Below are 22,774 nucleotides of genomic sequence, written 5' to 3' on the forward strand. Positions count from 1 at the left end.
GTGTGGGGGCTGTGCTTTGGCAAAGTGGGTGGGTTATATCCTTCCTGTTTGGCCCTGTCCGGGCTGTCCTCGGATGGGGCCACAGTGTCTCCTGACCCCTCCTGTCTCAGCCTCCAGTATTTATGCTGCAGTAATTTATGTGTCGGGGGGCTAGGGTTAGTTTGTTATATCTGGAGTACTTCTCCTGTCCTATTCGGTGTCCTGTGTGAATTTAAGTGTGCTCTCTCTAATTCTCTCTTTCTCTCTTTCTTTCTCTCTCTCGGAGGACCTGAGCCCTAGGACCATGCATCAGGACTACCTGACATGATGACTCCTTGCTGTCCCCAGTCCACCTGGCCATGCTGCTGCTCCAGTTTCAACTGTTCTGCCTTATTATTATTGGACCATGCTGGTAATTTATGAACATTTGAACATCTTGGCCATGTTCTTTTATAATCTCCACCCGGCACAGCCAGATGAGGACTGGCCACCCCATATAGCCTGGTTCCTCTTTAGGTTTCTTCCTAGGTTTTGGCCTTTCTAGGGACCGTGCTTCTACACCTGCATTGCTTGCTGTTTGGGGGTTTTAGGCTGGGTTTCTGTACAGCACGTTGAGATATCAGCTGATGTACGAAGGGCTATATAAATAAATTTGATTTGATTTCTATAACATTGTATTTTAAAATATGGTTGCTATAATATTGTATTGTAAAGTATGGTAGCTGTAAGTTTTCTGATTATTTTGAGACCCAACCCCAAATCAACAATAATCTACTGTGCAATTATTAGCAAACATTATGACCCACAGGGTTCTAGACAAACAAAAAGGAAATGAACTGTTATATTTTCTGCTGAGGTTAGCGAATGTGTTAGTTCCTGTGGTAAGGTGTGTTAGCCCATACTTTAACCTAGATTAGTTACCATGACACAGTTAGGATTACGGGGGTTGGGGTTAGAGGATTAGTGCTGGGGTTAGATAGTTAACCGATACCTTACCTAGGTTAGAGCGTGTGTTTGAGCGGTCCATCAGGGCTTTCTTGTTGGGGTTGTTGAGTATGGACCGCTTCGCTAGAGCGATGTCTGCAGTCACACGAGTTATAGTAATTCTGAGAAACACAGAGAAAACGTGATATTTTATTTGAAGTTAAAACGTTTGGATAAACAATATGTATATTTGATTTATTGTCAAATCCACAGTTGATACAACCTGTATAACTCACCTCCCTTCAAATCTGTGTTTTAAAAAGTCGAAGAGTGCTTTCTGCATCATGTCTGTTACCTAGGATCACACAGAAACACCCTCCATCACATGTACAGTATGTTACATTAGATGGCTCCTCCATCACATGGACAGTATGTAACATTAGATGGCTCCTCCATCACATGTACAGTATGTAACATCAGATGGCTCCTCCATCACATGTACAGTATGTTACATTAGATGGCTCCTCCATCACATGGACAGTATGTAACATCAGATGGCTCCTCCATCACATGTACAGTATGTAACATCAGATGGCTCCTCCATCACATGTACAGTATGTAACATCAGATGGCTCCTCCATCACATGTACAGTATGTAACATCAGATGGCTCCTCCATCACATGGACAGTATGTAACATCAGATGGCTCCTCCATCACATGGACAGTATGTTACATCAGATGGCTCCTCCATCACATGTACAGTATGTAACATCAGATGGATCCTCCATCACATGGACAGTATGTTACATCAGATGGCTCCTCCATCACATGGACAGTATGTTACATCAGATGGCTCCTCCATCACATGTACAGTATGTAACATCAGATGGATCCTCCATCACATGGACAGTATGTTACATCAGATGGCTCCTCCATCACATGGACAGTATGTTACATCAGATGGCTCCTCCATCACATGTACAGTATGTAACATCAGATGGCTCCTCCATCACATGGACAGTATGTTACATCAGATGGCTCCTCCATCACATGGACAGTATGTAACATCAGATGGCTCCTCCATCACATGTACAGTATGTAACATCAGATGGCTCCTCCATCACATGGACAGTATGTTACATCAGATGGCTCCTCCATCACATGTACAGTATGTAACATCAGATGGATCCTCCATCACATGGACAGTATGTAACATCAGATGGCTCCTCCATCACATGGACAGTATGTTACATCAGATGGCTCCTCCATCACATGGACAGTATGTAACATCAGATGGCTCCTCCATCACATGGACAGTATGTGACATCAGATGGCTCCTCCATCACATGTACAGTATGTTACATCAGATGGCTCCTCCATCACATGGACAGTATGTTACATCAGATGGCTCCTCCATCACATGTACAGTATGTAACATCAGATGGCTCCTCCATCACATGGACAGTATGTAACATCAGATGGCTCCTCCATCACATGGACAGTATGTTACATCAGATGGCTCCTCCATCACATGTACAGTATGTTACATTAGATGGCTCCTCCATCACATGGACAGTATGTTACATTAGATGGCTCCTCCATCACATGGACAGTATGTAACATCAGATGGCTCCTCCAGACAGTATGTAACATCAGGCTCCTCCATCACATGTACAGTATGTAACATCAGATGGCTCCTCCATCACATGGACAGTATGTTACATCAGATGGCTCCTCCATCACATGTACAGTATGTAACATCAGATGGCTCCTCCATCACATGGACAGTATGTAACATCAGATGGCTCCTCCATCACATGTACAGTATGTAACATCAGATGGCTCCTCCATCACATGGACAGTATGTAACATCAGATGGCATCAGATGGCTCCTCCATCACATGGACAGTATGTTACATCAGATGGCTCCTCCATCACATGTACAGTATGTAACATCAGATGGCTCCTCCATCACATGGATAGTATGTAACATCAGATGGCTCCTCCATCACATGGACAGTATGTTACATCAGATGGCTCCTCCATCACATGTACAGTATGTTACATTAGATGGCTCCTCCATCACATGGACAGTATGTTACATTAGATGGCTCCTCCATCACATGTACAGTATGTAACATTAGATGGCTCCTCCATCACATGGACAGTATGTAACATCAGATGGCTCCTCCATCACATGTACAGTATGTAACATCAGATGGCTCCTCCATCACATGTACAGTATGTAACATCAGATGGCTCCTCCATCACATGGACAGTATGTTAATTAGAAGGGTCATCAGATGGCTCCTCCATCACATGGACAGTATGTTAATTAGAAGGGTCCTCCATCACATGGATATGTTACATTAGATGGCTCCTCCATCACATGTACAGTATGTTACATTAGATGGCTCCTCCATCACATGGACAGTATGTAACATCAGATGGCTCCTCCATCACATGGACAGTATGTTACATCAGATGGCTCCTCCATCACATGGACAGTATGTAACATCAGTATGGATGGCTCCTCCATCACATGTACAGTATGTAACATCAGATGGATCCTCCATCACATGGACAGTATGTAACATCAGATGGCTCCTCCATCACATGGACAGTATGTAACATCAGATGGCTCCTCCATCACATGGTACATCAGTATGTTACATCAGATGGCTCCTCCATCACATGGACAGTATGTAACATCAGATGGCTCCTCCATCACATGTACAGTATGTAACATCAGATGTAACATGTAGATGGCTCCTCCATCACATGGACAGTATGTTAATTAGATGGCATCACATGGACAGTATGTAACATCAAATGGCTCCTCCATCACATGTACAGTATGTTACATCAGATGGCTCCTCCATCACATGGACAGTATGTAACATCAGATGGCTCCTCCATCACATGTACAGTATGTTACATCAGATGGCTCCTCCATCACATGGACAGTATGTAACATCAGATGGCTCCTCCATCACATGGACAGTATGTAACATTAGATGGCTCCTCCATCACATGGACAGTATGTTACATCAGATGGCTCCTCCATCACATGGACAGTATGTAACATTAGATGGCTCCTCCATCACATGGACAGTATGTATGTTACATCAGATGGCTCCTCCATCACATGGACAGTATGTTACATCAGATGGATCCTCCATGCACATGGACAGTATGTTACATTAGATGGCTCCTCCATCACATGTACAGTATGTTACATCAGATGGCTCCTCCATCACATGTACAGTATGTAACATCAGATGGCTCCTCCATCACATGTACAGTATGTTACATTAGATGGCTCCTCCATCACATGGACAGTATGTTACATCAGATGGATCCTCCATCACATGGACAGTATGTTACATGGCTCCTCCATCACATGTACAGTATGTAACATCAGATGGCTCCTCCATCACATGGACAGTATGTAACATCAGATGGCTCCTCCATCACATGTACAGTACAGTATCACATGTAACATCAGATGGCTCCTCCATCACATGGACAGTATGTTACATCAGATGGCTCCTCCATCACATGTACAGTATGTTACATTAGATGGCTCCTCCATCACATGGACAGTATGTTACATCAGATGGATCCTCCATCACATGTACAGTATGTTACATCAGATGGCTCCTCCATCACATGTACAGTATGTAACATCAGATGGCTCCTCCATCACATGTACAGTATGTAACATCAGATGGCTCCTCCATCACATGTACAGTATGTTACATCAGATGGCTCCTCCATCACATGTACAGTATGTTACATTAGATGGCTCCTCCATCACATGTACAGTATGTAACATCAGATGGCTCCTCCATCACATGGACAGTATGTTACATTAGATGGCTCCTCCATCACATGTACAGTATGTTACATTAGATGGCTCCTCCATCACATGGACAGTATGTTACATCAGATGGATCCTCCATCACATGTACAGTATGTTACATCAGATGGCTCCTCCATCACATGGACAGTATGTTACATCAGATGGCTCCTCCATCACATGGACAGTATGTAACATCAGATGGCTCCTCCATCACATGTACAGTATGTTACATTAGATCCTCCATCACATGTACAGTATGTAACATCAGATGGATCCTCCATCACATGGACAGTATAACATCAGATGGCTCCTCCATCACATGTACACATCAGATGGATCCTCCATCACATGGACAGTATGTTACATCAGATGGCTCCTCCATCACATGTACAGTATGTAACATCAGATGGCTCCTCCATCACATGGACAGTATGTAACATCAGATGGCTCCTCCAGATGGCTCCTCCATCACATGTACAGTATGTAACATCAGATGGCTCCTCCATCACATGGACAGTATGTAACATCAGATGGATCCTCCATCACATGTACAGTATGTTACATTAGATGGATCCTCCATCACATGTACAGTATGTTACATCAGATGGCTCCTCCATCACATGGACAGTATGTTACATGATGGATCCTCCATCACATGTACAGTATGTAACATCAGATGGCTCCTCCATCACATGTACAGTATGTTACATTAGATGGCTACTCCATCACATGGACAGTATGTAACATTAGATGGCTCCTCCATCACATGTACAGTATGTTACATTAGATGGCTCCTCCATCACATGGACAGTATGTAACATCAGATGGCTCCTCCATCACATGTACAGTATGTTACATCAGTATGGCTCCTCCATCACATGTACAGTATGGCTCCTCCTCCATCACATGGACAGTATGTAACATCAGATGGCTCCTCCATCACATGTACAGTATGTTACATCAGATGGCTCCTCCATCACATGGACAGTATGTTACATTAGATGGATCCTCCATCAGATATGGCTCCTCCATCACATGTACAGTATGTTACATCAGATGGCTCCTCCATCACATGTACAGTATGTAACATCAGATGGCTCCTCCATCACATGGACAGTACATCAGATGGCTCCTCCATCACATGTACAGTATGTTACATCAGATGGCTCCTCCATCACATGTACAGTATGTTACATCAGATGGCTCCTCCATCACATGGACAGTACAGTATCACATGTACAGTATGTTACATCAGATGGCTCCTCCATCACATGGACAGTATGTAACATTAGATGGCTCCTCCATCACATGGACAGTATGTTACATTAGATGGCCTCCATCACATGTACAGTATGTTACATTAGATGGCTACTCCATCACATGGACAGTATGTAACATGATGGCTCCTCCATCACATGTATGTATGTAACATTAGATGGCTCCTCCATCACATGGACAGTATGTTCCTCCATCACATGTACAGATGGATGGATCCTCCATCACATGTACAGTATGTTACATCAGATGGCTCCTCCATCACATGTACAGTATGTAACATCAGATGGCTCCTCCATCACATGGACAGTATGTTACATTAGATGGCTCCTCCATCACATGTACAGTATGTTACATTAGATGGCTCCTCCATCACATGGACAGTATGTTACATCAGATGGATCCTCCATCACATGTACAGTATGTCAGATGGCATCACATGTACATGGCTCCTCCATCACATGTACAGTATGTTACATTAGATGGCTCCTCCATCACATGTACAGTATGTAACATCAGATGGCTCCTCCATCACATGTACAGTATGGCTCTCCTCCATCACATGTACAGTATGTAACATCAGATGGCTCCTCCATCACATGTACAGTATGTTACATTAGATGGCTCCTCCATCACATGTACAGTATGTTACATCAGATGGCTCCTCCATCACATGGACAGTATGTAACATCAGATGGCTCCTCCATCACATGTACAGTATGTTACATTAGATGGCTCCTCCATCACATGTACAGTATGTTACATTAGATGGCTCCTCCATCACATGGACAGTATGTTACATCAGATGGATCCTCCATCACATGTACAGTATGTTACATCAGATGGCTCCTCCATCACATGGACAGTATGTAACATCAGATGGCTCCTCCATCACATGTACAGTATGTAACATTAGATGGCTCCTCCATCACATGGACAGTATGTAACATCAGATGGATCCTCCATCACATGGACAGTATGTAACATCAGATGGCTCCTCCATCACATGTACAGTATGTAACATTAGATGGCTCCTCCATCACATGTACAGTATGTTACATCAGATGGCTCCTCCATCACATGGACTGTATGTAACATCAGATGGCTCCTCCATCACATGTACAGTATGTTACATTAGATGGCTCCTCCATCACATGGACAGTATGTAACATCAGATGGCTCCTCCATCACATGTACAGTATGTTACATTAGATGGCTCCTCCATCACATGTACAGTATGGATCAGATGGATCCTCCATCACATGGACAGTATGTAACATCAGATGGCTCCTCCATCACATGTACAGTATGTTACATCAGATGGATCCTCCATCACATGGACAGTATGTTACATCAGATGGCTCCTCCATCACATGTACAGTATGTTACATCAGATGGATATCACATGTACACATCAGATGGCTCCTCCATCACATGTACAGTATGTTACATTAGATGGCTCCTCCATCACATGTACAGTATGTAACACAGTATCCTCCATCACATGGACAGTATGTTACATCAGATGGATCCTCCATCACATGTACAGTATGTAACATCAGATGGCTCCTCCATCACATGGACAGTATGTTACATCAGATGGCTCCTCCATCACATGGACCATCAGATGGATCCTCCATCACATGTACAGTATGTTACATCAGATGGCTCCTCCATCACATGGACAGTATGTAACATCAGATGGCCCTCCATCACATGTACAGTATGTTACATCAGATGGCTCCTCCATCACATGGACAGTATGTAACATCAGATGGATCCTCCATCACATGGACAGTATGTAACATCAGATGGCTCCTCCATCACATGGACAGTATGTTACATCAGATGGATCCTCCAGATGGCTCCTCCATCACATGGACAGTATGTAACATCAGATGGATCCTCCATCACATGGACTCCTCCATCACATGTACAGTATGTAACATTAGATGGCTCCTCCATCACATGGACAGTATGTAACATCAGATGGATCCTCCATCACATGGACAGTATGTAACATCAGATGGCTCCTCCATCACATGGACTGTATGTAACATCAGATGGCTCCTCCATCACATGTACAGTATGTTACATCAGATGGCTCCTCCATCACATGGACAGTATGTAACATCAGATGGCTCCTCCATCACATCAGATGGATGGCTCCTCCATCACATGTACAGTATGTAACATCAGATGGATCCTCCATCACATGGACAGTATGTAACATCAGATGGCTCCTCCATCACATGTACAGTATGTTACATCAGATGGATCCTCCATCACATGGACAGTATGTTACATCAGATGGCTCCTCCATCACATGTACAGTATGTTACATCAGATGGATCCTCCATCACATGTACAGTATGTAACATCAGATGGCTCCTCCATCACATGTACAGTATGTTACATTAGATGGCTCCTCCATCAGATGGTATGTAACATCAGATGGATCTCCATCACATGGACAGTATGTACATCAGATGGATCCTCCATCACATGTACAGTATGTAACATCAGATGGCTCCTCCATCACATGGACAGTATGTTACATCAGATGGCTCCTCCATCACATGGACAGTATGTTATCAGATGGATCCTCCATCACATGGACAGTATGTAACATTAGATGGCTCCTCCATCACATGGACAGTATGTTACATCAGATGGCTCCTCCATCACATGGACAGTATGTAACATCAGATGGATCCTCCATCACATGGACAGTATGTAACATCAGATGGCTCCTCCATCACATGGACAGTATGTAACATCAGATGGCTCCTCCATCACATGGACAGTGCATTCAGAAAGAATTCAAACCCATTGACTTTCCACATTTTGTTACATTACAGCCTTATTCTAAAATATATACAGTTGAAGTCGGACGTTTTACATACACCTTAGCCACATACATTTAAACAATTCCTGACATTTAATCCTAGTAAAAATTCCCTGTTTTAAGTCAGTTATGATCACCACTTTATTTTAAGAATGTGACGGCAGCGTAGCCTAGTGGTTAGAGTGTTGGACTAGTAACCGGAAGGTTGTGAGTTCAAACCCCCAAGCTGACAAGGTTCAAATCTGTCGTTCTGCCCCATGAACAGGCAGTTAACCCACCCCCCCAGGCTGTCATTGAAAATAAGAATGTCTTCTTAACTGACTTGCCTGGTTAAATAAAGGTAATGTAAAAAATAATAGTAGAGAGAATGATTTATTTCAGCTTTTATTTCTTTCATCACATTTCCAATGGGTCAGAAGTTTACATACACTCAATTAGTATTTGGTAGCATTGCCTTTAAATTGTTTAACTTGGTGCAAACGTTTTGGGTAGCCTTCCACAAGCTTCCCACAATAAGTTGGATGCATTTTGGCCCATTCCTCCTGACAGAGCTGGTGTAACGGAGTCAGGTTTTTAGGCCTCCTTGCTTGACTTTGTCCTTAAGCCATTTTGCCACAACTTTGGAAGTACAGTGGGCAGAACAAGTATTTGATACATTTTGCAGGTTTTCCTACATACAAAGCATGTAGAGGTCTGTAATTTTTATCATATATACACTTCAACTGTGAGCGACAGAATCTAAAAGAAAAATCCAGAAAATCACCTTGTATGATTTTTAAGTAATTAATTAGCATTTTATTGCATGACATATGTATTTGATCACCTACCTACCAACCAGTAAGAATTCTGGCTCTCACAGACCTTTTTCTTTAAGAATCCCTCCTGTTCTCCACTCATTACCTGTATTAACTGCACCTGTTTGAAATTGTTACCTGTATAAAAGACACCTGTCCACAGAAACTCCAGGGAAGTCATATTCCTGGTCGTAATACTGGTAGTTCTGGTGAGTTATCGTTACTCTAATATCCAGTAGTTCTTCCCGGCAGTATGTATTAACACAAAACATTTCCTGAGCTGATAATATAAAAAATAGAAATACTGCAAAGTTTCCTAAGAGCAAGTCGCGATGCTGCTATCTCCGTCGGCGCCATCGTGGTCCTTCTGTAGCTCAGTTGGTAGAGCATGGCGCTTGTAACGCCAGGGTAGTGGGTTCAATTCCCGGGACCACCCATACGTAGAATGTATGCACACATGACTGTAAGTCGCTTTGGATAAAAGCGTCTGCTAAATGGCATATATTATCTTCTACATAATATACATATACACAATATATTCTACATATATCTATCCTGATGCCTAGTCACTTTACCCTGTCTTCAAGTACATAGCTACCTCTAATACCTTGTAAATATCTATCCGGATGCCTAGACTCTTTACCCTGCCTTCATGTACATATCAACCTCAAGTACCTCTTACCTCTGCACATTGATCCCTGTATATAGCTCCATTCTTGTGTATTTTACTGCTCGTGTTATTTTCTATTTGATTTATTATTATTCGTTTTTAACTCTGCATTGTAGGGATTCAGAAGCATTTCAATGTAAAGTCTACACCAGTTGAAACAAACGTTTTCGATCCTGCAAGGATCTTTGTCAGGTTATGTCCCGGTAGTGTGTGTAGGGGCCACTTACCTCTAAGCCCTTCAGTGAGGGCCCCATCAGCACCACAGGCCGCATGGTAGGAACCACGTCATAGGCTGCCACCTGCTCCCCCTACAGTAATCACAACACATTAAAAAGTAAGTAACCAATCGGATACAGGAAGAGGAAACCAATGCAGCTGAAGAATTGGCCCAGGATTCGGTGCATCACAGAGATGAAAACTTGTGAGTTTAAAACATAGTAATTTAATGAAATACAACATTTGTTTTGCCCAATGTTATATGCTGGCAATGTTTGTAAGTGAGAATGTTGTCAAGCACAGTATATATTAAACAAATGAACTATGTTTTATGTAGACATTGTTCTGAAGCCAAAAAATAAAGGAAATTCAGGAGCACCACAATGCCTACTTCACCCAATGCTCTACCAAGGGTTTCCAGCACACATCTTTTACCTACAACAGTAGCTACTGTAAGCCAATATATTGGGCTTCAAACAATGTGTAAGACGGTTACATAGGTTATCAAACCTTCTCAAACAGCCTAATTCATGCTCTTAGAGATGCTCCCACAATAATGGATTTGTGGAAAGACGTGAAGAGGGCACAACAATGCCTATTCCCCCTCAGAAGACTGAAAAGATTGGTCATGGGTCCTCAGATCCTCAAAAAGTTCTACAGCTGCACCATCGAGAGCATCCAGACTGGTTGCATCACTGCCTGGTATGGCACCTGCTTGGCCTCCGACCGCAAGGTGCTAGAGAAGGTAGTGCATATGGCCCAGTACATCACTGAGGCCAAGCTTACGGACTATTCAGAACCTCTATACCAGGCGGTGTCAGAGGAAGACCCTAAAAATTGTCAAAGACTCCAGCCACCCAAGTCATAGACTGTTCCCTCAGCTACCGCACAGCAAGCTGTACTGGAGCGCCAAGTCTAAGTCTAAAAGTCTTCTTAACAGCTTGTACCTCTGTCATGACTTCTCCCAGTTGGGTTTATGACCCCCCCCATAAATACATTCGCCCCTTTTCTCTCCACTCTACAGAATGGACTCTTGGAAACCCCTTGGTTAACATAGAGAGACTATGGTCACATCAAAAGGTTGGGGAATGGATCAATATTTCCCTTCCTCAACCAGTTGAAAGTGTCCGTTGGTACTTAAAGAATATGATGTCAGATCAGTTGTCTGGGACATTATATCTGATGATAGGATGACATAAATCGTATCTTGGAAAGTCTACACATTCTCAGATTCACATGGAATTGTTGTGCAATTTAAATCTTTAAATACAAAACTATTTGTAAAAAGATGAAATGTAATTTTAGCTTCTAAATGAGATAATTGTTTTCATAAGTAAACTATGCTCACTCAGTGGCCACGCCCAAGTGAACAGACATTGGTTGAGAACAATGAAACACTCCCTTCCCTCCCACAGTAAAAAAAAAAACATTGACAAAAGTCAACTTTAGTTCCGACGACGTGAGGACGAGTGTCCATATGTTTAAAAGGGCTAATTTCAACTGCAACCTAATGAAATTCACATTTAGTTCCCGATGACATGGGGACTGGTTTCCATATGTTTAAAAGGGCTAATTTCAATATGGAGGTGACAAACAACGCTGGCATGGTGAATTTCGACTAGACCACCCAGAATACAGCACGAGCTGATTATGGCAATTGAATGATTATTCATTGAAGAAGAGATACATCCTAGATGCAGCTGTAACTGTACGAAAACTAGGAAAGGACAGACAATCTCAGAAGAATGACAGGGTACTGTAACGTTTCCGCTCTACAACATATATTCTTCAAAGGACAATGACTATCTCTACTGGGTTAACCAGTTTTCCATCTTCGACCCATCTATCGAAGGATTGCTCAGAGTAATTATACATATCCTGCATTTTCCTTTTCCGAATCGGCAGTTATTAGAATGAATAAGAATCTGTATTTATGGTAGCATAGCTTCTCAAGGTCCGAAAGACCCAATCGCTTTGTCCCTCACTCTTCACTTTCTTTCATTCAAACCCAACCCCTTTCCTTTGTGTAACCAGCCGTCATCTAGGGTTAGCCCAATAGGGGATATTCATGACGTGATTAGTAGTCCATGTGTGATCTATAATATGTATATATATGTCATTCTGTGTGATTATTTAGGTATTTAGTAAATAAATAATTAAGCCAATTTGTGTATTGCTGATTCAACTTATTAGATAGGGTTCGTGCAGATAACCAAGTACTTACGACAATCAAAATGAGATCGATTGAGGTGACAATTAATAATTGACTGCTATTGATATTAAAGATCTTTAAGTGAGTGGAGTCGGCAGATAACAGCTCTATGTAAATTAATGCTTCTGTGGTGCCCCAGGGTATTAATGGATTAATTGTTGCATGGTTTAATTAAATCACATAATGAATGTTTTATTTATTTTTATTTCACCTTTATTTAACCAGATAGGCCAGATCGAGAACAAGTTTTCATTTTCAACTGCGACCTGGCCAAGACAAAGCAAAGCAGTGCGACAAAAACAAAAACACAGAGTTACACATGGAATAATCAAACATACAGTCAATAGCACAATAGAAAAATCTATATACGGTGTGTGTAAATGTAGTAAGATTAGGGAGGTAAGGCAATAAATAGGCCTTAGTGGCAAAATAATAACAAATTAGCATTAACACGATGATGATGTTCAAGTAGAGATACTGGGGTGCAAAAGAGCAAAATAAATAACGATATGGTGATGAGGTAGCTGGATGGGCTATTTACAGATGGGCTATTTACAGATGGGCTGTGTACAGGTGCAATGATCGGTAAGCTGCTCTGACAGCTGATGCTTAAAGTTAATGAGGGAGATATAAGTCTCCAGCTTCAGCAATTTTTGCAATTCGTTCCAGTCATTGGCAGCAGAGAACTGGAAGGAAAGGTGGCCAAAGAAGGTGTTGGCTTTGGGGATGACCAGTGAGATATACCTGCTGGAACGTGTGCTATGAGTGGGTGCAGCTATCGTGACCAGTGAGCTGAGATAAGGCGGGGCTTTACATAGCAAACACTTCTAGATGACCTGGAGACAGTGGGTTTGGCGACAAATATGAAGCAAGGGCCAGCCAATGAGAGCATACAGGTCGCAGTGGTGGGTATTATATGGGGCTTTGATGAGAAAACAAAGGCCACTGTGATAGACTACATCCAATTTGCTGAGTAGAGTTTTGAAGGCTATTTTGTAAATGACATTGCCAAAGCCAAGGATCGGTAAGATAATCAGTTTTACGAGGGTATGTTTAGCAGCATGGGTGGAGGAGGCTTTATTACGAAAAAGGAAGCCGATTCTAGATTTAATTTTGGATTGGAGATGCTTATTGTGAGTTTGGAAGGAGAGTTTACAGTCTAAACAGACACCTAGGTATTTGTAGTTGTCCACATATTCTAGGTCAAAACCGTCCAGAGTAGTGATGCTAGTCAGGCGGGCGGGTGCGGGCAGCGATCGGTTGAAGAGCATGCATTAAGTTTTACTGGCATTTAAGAGCAGTTGGAGGCCACGGAAGTAATGCTGTATGGCATTGAAGTTTGTTTCGAGGTTTGTTAACACAGTGTCCAGAAGTATACAGACTGGTGTCGTCTGCGTAGAGGTGGATCAGAAAATCACCTGCAGCAAGAGCGACATCATTGATATATACAGAGAAAATAGACAACACTCTCTCTTCCCTGACTGGCAGGCTGGATTCCTCCACCTTTTGGTTGCTGGTCTGTTTCCACCAGACAACACTGTTTCTCTTCCCTGACTGGCAGGCTGGCTTCCTCCACCTTTTGGTTGCTCGTCTGTTTCCACCATACAACACTCTCTCTTCCCTGACTGGCAGGCTGGCTTCCTCCACCTTTTGGTTGCTCGTCTGTTTCCACCATACAACACTCTCTCTTCCCTGACTGGCAGGCTGGCTTCCTCCACCTTTTGGTTATTGGCCTGTTTCCACCAGACAACACTGTTTCTCTTCCCTGACTGGCAGGCTGGCTTCCTCCACCTTTTGGTTATTGGTCTGTTTCCACCAGACAACACTCTCTCTTCCCTGACTGGCAGGCTGGCTTCCTCCACCTTTTGGTTATTGGCCTGTTTCCACCATACAACACTCTCTCTTCCCTGACTGGCAGGCTGGCTTCCTCCACCTTTTGGTTATTGGCCTGTTTCCACCAGACAACACTGTTTCTCTTCCCTGACTGGCAGGCTGGCTTCCTCCACCTTTTGGTTGCTCGTCTGTTTCCACCATACAACACTCTCTCTTCCCTGACTGTCTCCACTCATCTACACACTGCATACACTACTGATCATATTACGTCCACAGCATTGTTGTATTTATTATTATTTAGTTTAATACATGTATTCCTTATTACATTTACAGATGATGAGTAAATCCATGATTTAGGTCAACATTTTCATTGAACCAGACATTGTAGAGTCTTCTGATAACTATGACGGGGAAGAAACAGCAATCAAATCAAATCAATCAAATCAAATTGTATTTGTCACATACACATGGTTAGCAGATGTTAATGCGAGTGTAGCGAAATGCTTGTGCTTCTAGTTCCGACAATGCAGTAATAACCAACAAGTAATCTAGCTAACAATTCCAAAACTACTACCTTATAGACACAAGTGTAAGGGGATAAAGAATATGTACATAAAGATATATGAACGGGTGATGGTACAGAGCGGCATAGGCAAGATACAGTAGATGGTATTGAGTGCAGTATATACTTATGAGATGAGTATGTAAACAAAGTGGCATAGTTTAAAGTGGCTAGTGATACATGTATTACATAAAGATGCAGTAGATGATATAGAGTACAGTATATACATATACATATGAGATGAATAATGTAGGGTATGTAAACATTATATTAGGTATCATTGTTTAAAGTGGCTAGTGATATATTTTACATAATTTCCCATCAATTCCCATTATTAAAGTGGCTGGAGTTGAGTCAGTGTGTTGGTAGCAGCCACTCAATGTTAGTGATGGCTGTTTAACAGTCTGATGGCCTTGAGATAGAAGCTGTTTTTCAGTCTCTCGGCCCCAGCTTTGATGCACCTGTACTGACCTCGCCTTCTGGATGATAGCGGGGTGAACAGGCAGTGGCTCAGGTGGTTGTTGTCCTTGATGATCTTTATGGCCTTCCTGTGACATCGGGTGGTGTAGGTTTCCTGGAGGGCAGGTAGTTTGCCCCCGGTGATGCGTTGCGCAGACCTCACTACCCTCTGGAGAGCCTTACGGTTGTGGGCGGAGCAGTTGCCGTACCAGGCGGTGATACAGCCCGACAGGATGCTCTCGATTGTGCATCTGTAGAAGTTTGTGAGTGCTTTTGGTGACAAGCCAAATTTCTTTAGCCTCCTGAGGTTGAAGAGGCGCTGCTGCGCCTTCTTCACGATGCTGTCTGTGTGGGTGGACCAATTCAGTTTGTCTGTGATGTGTACGCCAAGGACCTTAAAACTTACTACTCTCTCCACTACTGTTCCATCAATGTGGATAGGGGGATGTTCCCTCTGCTGTTTCTTGAAGTCCACAATAATCTCCTTAGTTTTGTTGACGTTGAGTGTGAGGTTATTTTCCTGACACCACACTCCGAGGGCCCTCACCTCCTCCCTGTAGGCCGTCTCGTCGTTGTTGGTAATCAAGCCTACCACTGTTGTGTCGTCCGCAAACTTGATGATTGAGTTGGAGGCGTGCGTGGCCACGCAGTCGTGGGTGAACAGGGAGTACAGGAGAGGGCTCAGAACGCACCCTTGTGGGGCCCCAGTGTTGAGGATCAGCGGGGTGGAGATGTTTTTGCCTACCCTCACCACCTGGGGGCGGCCCGTCAGGAAGTCCAGTACCCAGTCGCACAGGGCGGGGTCGAGACCCATGCCGAGCTGTAGTTGATGAACAGCATTCTCACATAGGTATTCCTCTTGTCCAGATGGGTTAGGGCAGTGTGCAGTGTTGTTGAGATTGCATCGTCTGTGGACCTATTTGGGCGGTAAGCAAATTGGAGTGGGTCTAGGGTGTCAGGTAGGGTGGAGGTGATATGGTCCTTGACTAGTCTCTCAAAGCACTTCATGATGACGGAAGTGAGTGCTACGGGGCGGTAGTCGTTTAGCTCAGTTACCTTAGCTTTCTTGGGAACAGGAACAATGGTGACAGACTGGGATAGGGATTGATTGAATATGTCCGTAAACACACCAGCCAGCTGGTCTGCGCATGCTTTGAGGGCGCGGCTGGGGATGCCGTCTGGGCCTGCAGCCTTGCGAGGGTTTAAATGTTTTCCTAACGTCGGCTGCAGTGAAGGAGAGTTCGCATGTTTTAGTTGCGGGCCGTGTCAGTGGCACTGTATTGTCCTCAAAGCGGGCAAAAAAGTTATTTAGTCTGCCTGGGAGCAAGACATCCTGGTCCGTGATGGGGCTGGTTTTCTTTTTGTAATCCGTGATTGACTGTAGACCCTGCCACATACCTCTTGTGTCTGAGCCGTTGAATTGAGATTCTACTTTGTCTCTATACTGAAGCTTAGCTTGTTTGATTGCCTTGCGGAGGGAATAGTTACACTGTTTGTATTCGGTCATTTTTCCGGTCACCTTGCCCTGATTAAAAGCAGTGGTTCAGGCTTTCAGTTTCACGCAAATGCTGCCATCAATCCACGGTTTCTGGTTTGGGAATGTTTTAATCGTTGCTATGGGAACGACATCTTCAACGCACGTTCTAATGAACTCGCTCACCGAATCAGCGTATTCGTCAATGTTGTTTGTTGTCTGACGCAATACGAAACATATCCCAGTCCACGTGATGGAAGCAGTCTTGGAGTGTGGAATCAGATTGGTCGGACCAGCGTTGAACAGACCTCAGCGCGGGAGCTTCTTGTTTTAGTTTCTGTCTGTAGGCAGGGATCAACAAAATGGAGTCGTGGTCAGCTTTTCCGAAAGGAGGGCTGGGCAGGGCCTTATATGCGTCGCGAAAGTTAGAATAACAGTGATCCAAGGGCTTTCCAGCCCTGGTTGCGCAATCGATATGCTGATAAAATTTAGGGAGTCTTGTTTTCAGATTAGCCTTGTTAAAATCCCCAGCTACAATGAATGCAGCCTCCGGATAAATGGTTTCCAGTTTGCAAAGAGTAAAATAAAGTTTGTTCAGAGCCATCGATGTGTCTGCTTGGGGGGGGAATATATATGGCTGTTATAATCGAAGAGAATTCCCTTGGTAGATAATGCGGTCGACATTTGATTGTGAGGAATTCTAAATCAGGTGAACAGAAGGACTTGAGTACCTGTATGTTGTTTTGATCACACCACGTCACGTTAACCATAAAGCATACGCCCCCGCCCCTCTTCTTACCAGAAAGATGTTTGTTTCTGTCTGCGCGATGCGTGGAGAAACCAGTTGGCTGCACCGACTCCGATAGCGTTTCTCCAGTGAGCCATGTTTCCGTGAAGCAAAGAACGTTACAGTCTCTGATGTCCCTCTGGAATGCTACCCTTGCTCGGATTTCATCAACCTCGTTGTCTAGAGACTGGACATTGGCGAGAAGAATGCTAGGGAGTGGTGCACGATGTGCCCGTCTCCGGAGTCTGACCAGAAGACCGCCTCGTTTCCCTCTTTTACGAAGTCGTTTTTTTGTGTCGCCGGCTGGGATCCATTCCGTTGTCCTGGGTGAAAGGCAGAACACAGGATCCGCTTCGCGAAAGTCATATTCTTGGTCGTACTGATGGTGAGTTGACGCTGCTCTTATGTCCAGTAGTTCTTCTCGACTGTATGTAATGAAACCTAAGATGACCTGGGGTACCACTGTAAGAAATAACACGTAAAAAAACAAAAAACTGCATAGTTTCCTAGGAACTGGAAGCGAGGCGGCCATCTCTGTCGGCGCCGGAAGTCACTAGAGACAACCGTGTTGTTGTCATGGAAGAAGTTGACAGAGTTTTAAAATCCATGGAACTTCTAGTGTAAGCAGAGTATGATAAGGATATTAATACAATTCTGAAGTTTGAAAGTTGCAGCGCTACCCCTCACAGAGTTGAAATGAGAACACAGTAGGTTGTTGTATAAAACACGTGTCTGCAGCTGACATCTTCAAACTTAGGGCAACCATGGCAACTGTGACAGAGAGAGAGAGAGATCTGATGATTCTTATGGCCTTGCACATGGTCAGTGTGAACCAGAGGGGCTTGACACAACGGCCCAAGCAAGCTGTACAAACAAAACAGGACATCTTATTTAATGAAAGGGGTTTCAGTCTGCCGTGAAGCATTCATCCATGTATACAGGTAAGAGTCTAGCTACAGTTTCAGATATTATATGTTTCTAATTTTGTCAAAGTTGTTTTTATTTCAAGTTAAAGCATACTGTTCGATAGCTAATGTTAGTTGGATGGCTTGCTAGCTAACATTACATGTATGATCTGTGTAGTAATATTATCACAGAAAGCCATTGCATTGCTAGTTATAGCCTAATGTTAGCTAGCTAACTAACATTGAACCTAGTTGGTTAGCTTTAGCTAGCTATGACAATCAGTTTGTATTACTAGTATTCTATGGCTTGGAATTATGGTTAATTGTTTAGCTAGCTAGATATCTAAACAAAAGACTCAACTACGCCAGATGATTACATGACCCATCAAGTTAGCCAGGTGTGTCTGGGGGTGAATACGGCTATCTATTGTATAATAATGACAAAATATTTGTATGTGGAATATGTCTTCCGCATCAGTAGAACACGCCTGACTCTCCTACACCAGTCATACAAGGAGAATGGTCTAATGTCTCCCATCAAAGAGACCTGTAGAACACGCCTGACTCTCCTCACCAGTCATACAAGGAGAATGGTCTAATGCCTCCCATCAGAAAGACCTGTAGAACACACCTGACTCTCCTCATACAAGGAGAATGGTCTAATGCCTCCCATCAGAAAGACCTGTAGAACACACCTGTCTCTCCTCATACAAGGAGAATGGTCTAATGCCTCCCATCAGAAAGACCTGTAGAACACACCTGTCTCTCCTCATACAAGGAGAATGGTCTAATGCCTCCCATCAGAAAGACCTGTAGAACACACCTGTCTCTCCTCATACAAGGAGAATGGTCTAATGCCTCCCATCAGAAAGACCTGTAGAACACACCTGTCTCTCCTCATACAAGGAGAATGGTCTAATGCCTCCCATCAGAAAGACCTGTAGAACATGCCTGACTCTCCTCATACAAGGAGAATGGTCTAATGCCTCCCATCAGAAAGAGAGCTGGCCCAAGCAAGCACGGGTTATACCTGCAGCATGAGGACTTGCAGCAAGTGGTGAATTTCCTCAACAACTACACAGAGGATAATGCAAACACTTTGGTGGAAAGCTGCTGCCATTTAATGTGAAAAAAGCAGTGGTGTGGCGTCTCCACATGCAATCGATGACAACACTTAGTATGTAAAGCAGAAACAACACGTGTTTATTATTTAATTGACCTCCAACATGATTGTCACTAATTTTATTGATCTCACATTATTTCTGTATTATTCTGTATTTTCCAGAGGTACGTGTAGTCAGGCTGTCTTCCTTCAGGAATCTGTGGAAAAAATTGCTGCCCCACATCTCAAGCACTAAGCCCAGGACAGACCTGTGCTGGCAGTGCCAGAGGAACAACTATCAGGTCTTCAGATCTGTCAGGAGCTGTCAAGTAAGCCAAACTGAAGAAACAAGAGCAGCATCTCCTGCTTGTTCAGTGTGAGCGGTCTGTCCACCAGAAGATGGTTGCTGACTGCGGACCAACTGTCAAGACCTGCAGTTGTCTCTGGGGGCCCTACTGAACCAGCAAGCAAAGACATCAGGATGCATTACAGCTTTGATTTTGCTCAACATTTCCTCCTTTATACAGAGTGAACACTTTGTCTCAGATTTCTGGTGTTGTGAAGGACAGCACAGTGACAGGGGTAATATCCCACAGCCGGTTGGACTGGAGGATGGTACGGTGCTGGTGGAAAGCTAGGGCTGGCAACAACTCCTGACTCCATACTTCAGGCCGCTGCCACCGATCAAGCAGTAGCAGCACTTCAGGTGAATATCATTTTCATGCAGTGTAAGAGGTTATTATTGTTATCTGAACTTAGGAGGTCAATTGATGTTATGCAAGGGGTGGCAGGGTAGCCTAGTGGTTAGAGTGTTGGACTAGTAACTGAAAGGTTGCAGTTCGAATCCCTGAGCTGACAAGGTACAAATCTGTCGTTCTGCCCCTGAACAGGCAGTTCAACCACTGTTCCTAGGCCGTCAATGAAAATAAGAATTTGTTCTTAACTGACTTGCCTAGTAAAATTAAAAAAATTAAAAAAGGTTGTAATGTCTTCTCAATGTATTTTCCTGTTTTACAGTTTCGATGCTCTGGAGCCTTGTGTTGTCGCCAAGGAGCATTCGGACTCAGGTTTCAGCTGCTGCACAATGCTGATGTCCTTCCTCCCATAGATGGTCTGCCTGTACAAGCACCACCTGGACTGGACACAACTTGACAAACTGATATTTTTGAGAAGATCAGGGAGTTTTGAGACAACTGCAGTTTACGACAGTCCATTTTGTAGCTCTGAGTCTCTACTTTTATGCAATTAAAAAATAATAATCTGATTTTGCTACATAAGACCGAATCAAGGCAGTGAGTCACATATATCTTTCTAAATTAAATCCATCTCTTCACCCTCGATCATTTAATTTAAATTGTGTAGTTAGGTGCCCAATTATTGTCCAATGGTCATTTATTCAGTGGGGAGAAGCATTAGCGCCAAGCTGGGTACCAACGTCCTACAGCACATTGTCTAGGAGGATTAAGTTAGGAATAGGTGTGAAAAAAAATATTTTTACTTTTCTGTTTGTGATTTCAAAATGATGACTAATGAGCAGTGTAAAATAAAGACATTTAGGAAAAGTCAGGGAAAGAGCAGAGCAGTTTTTTTTGTTGTATTTTTTTTATTTTCAAAATCAAACGTCAGTGGCCATTGGCCTACGGCAGTTATAGCTTTTGCTCATTTGCATAATTAATTATTTAATTCCAGCATTCATTTCAGAATTTTAAAAATGTCTGTTTACTGCACTGTTTTATCATTTACATACTGTCACATTTCTTTTGTCTTAGTATGGCTGTGATTTAAAAAATGTCTTTGTTTAATGCACTGTTTTATCACTTACATACTGTCACATTTCTTTTGTCTTAGTATGGCTATGATTTAAAAAATGATTTCATGTAACAAATCAAACATTAAACCTTGTAAACAATTTATTTAGAAACAGGCATTTATTTGCTGAAATGTGTGCCGTTGCCCAGCTATTGAAAGGGACGGGGCTATTTGAGACTCGTCATTTGATATAAGTTATATTATATGTGTAGCATTTATCATAGATAGTCAAAAGGAAATGTCTGCAGTTTTCAGAAGGTGAATAGCTCAATTTAAGCAGGGAGTGTGTTATGTACTTCCAATCAAGGTGATTTGCAAATTTCACATTGAGCTTTTACCAAAGCCTACCATTATAACGCTGAATGGCATGAAAATAACACGCGAACATACAAACACACTTACCGACTTCTTTTGAGCTTGAGCAACTGTGGGGAGAAAGAAGACAGAAGTGAAAACATGCATTCCATCAGCTCATACAATACTACACCTACCCCTCATATATACAATACTACACCTAACCCCTCATATATACAATACTACACCTAACCCCTCATATGTACAATACTACACCTAACCCCTCATATATACAATACTACACCTAACCCCTCATATATACAATACTACACCTAACCCCTCATATATACAATACTACACCTAACCCCTCATATATACAATACTACACCTAACCCCTCATATGTACAATACTACACCTAACCCCTCATATATACAATACTACACCTAACCCCTCATATATACAATACTACACCTAACCCCTCACATATACAATACTACACCTACCCCTCACATATACAATACTACACCTACCCCTCATATATACAATACTACACCTAACCCCTCATATATACAATACTACACCTACCCCTCACATATACAATACTACACCTACCCCTCATATATACAATACTACACCTAACCCCTCATATATACAATACTACACCTACCCCTCACATATACAATACTACACCTACCCCTCATATATACAATACTACACCTAACCCCTCATATATACAATACTACACCTAACCCCTCATATATACA

The 22,774-nt window shown here is 42.9% G+C and overlaps 1 protein-coding gene across 1 annotated transcript in view; it reads right to left on the reverse strand.

The window, feature by feature from the left end:
- Positions 1-22,774, reverse strand: part of cacnb2b (calcium channel, voltage-dependent, beta 2b) — an 81,145-nt gene that overhangs the window by 25,816 nt on the left and 32,555 nt on the right. The window contains exons 6-9 of the mRNA XM_052462694.1: positions 22,118-22,140; positions 10,584-10,664; positions 1,200-1,258; positions 976-1,085 (exon numbers count right to left, since the gene is read on the reverse strand). Of these exons, the coding sequence (XP_052318654.1) occupies positions 976-1,085; positions 1,200-1,258; positions 10,584-10,664; positions 22,118-22,140 (273 nt within the window). The remainder of the gene's footprint in view (positions 1-975; positions 1,086-1,199; positions 1,259-10,583; positions 10,665-22,117; positions 22,141-22,774) is intronic.

This window comes from Oncorhynchus keta, chromosome 15, assembly GCF_023373465.1.
Source record: "Oncorhynchus keta strain PuntledgeMale-10-30-2019 chromosome 15, Oket_V2, whole genome shotgun sequence".
Classification (NCBI taxonomy): Eukaryota; Metazoa; Chordata; class Actinopteri; order Salmoniformes; family Salmonidae; genus Oncorhynchus; species Oncorhynchus keta.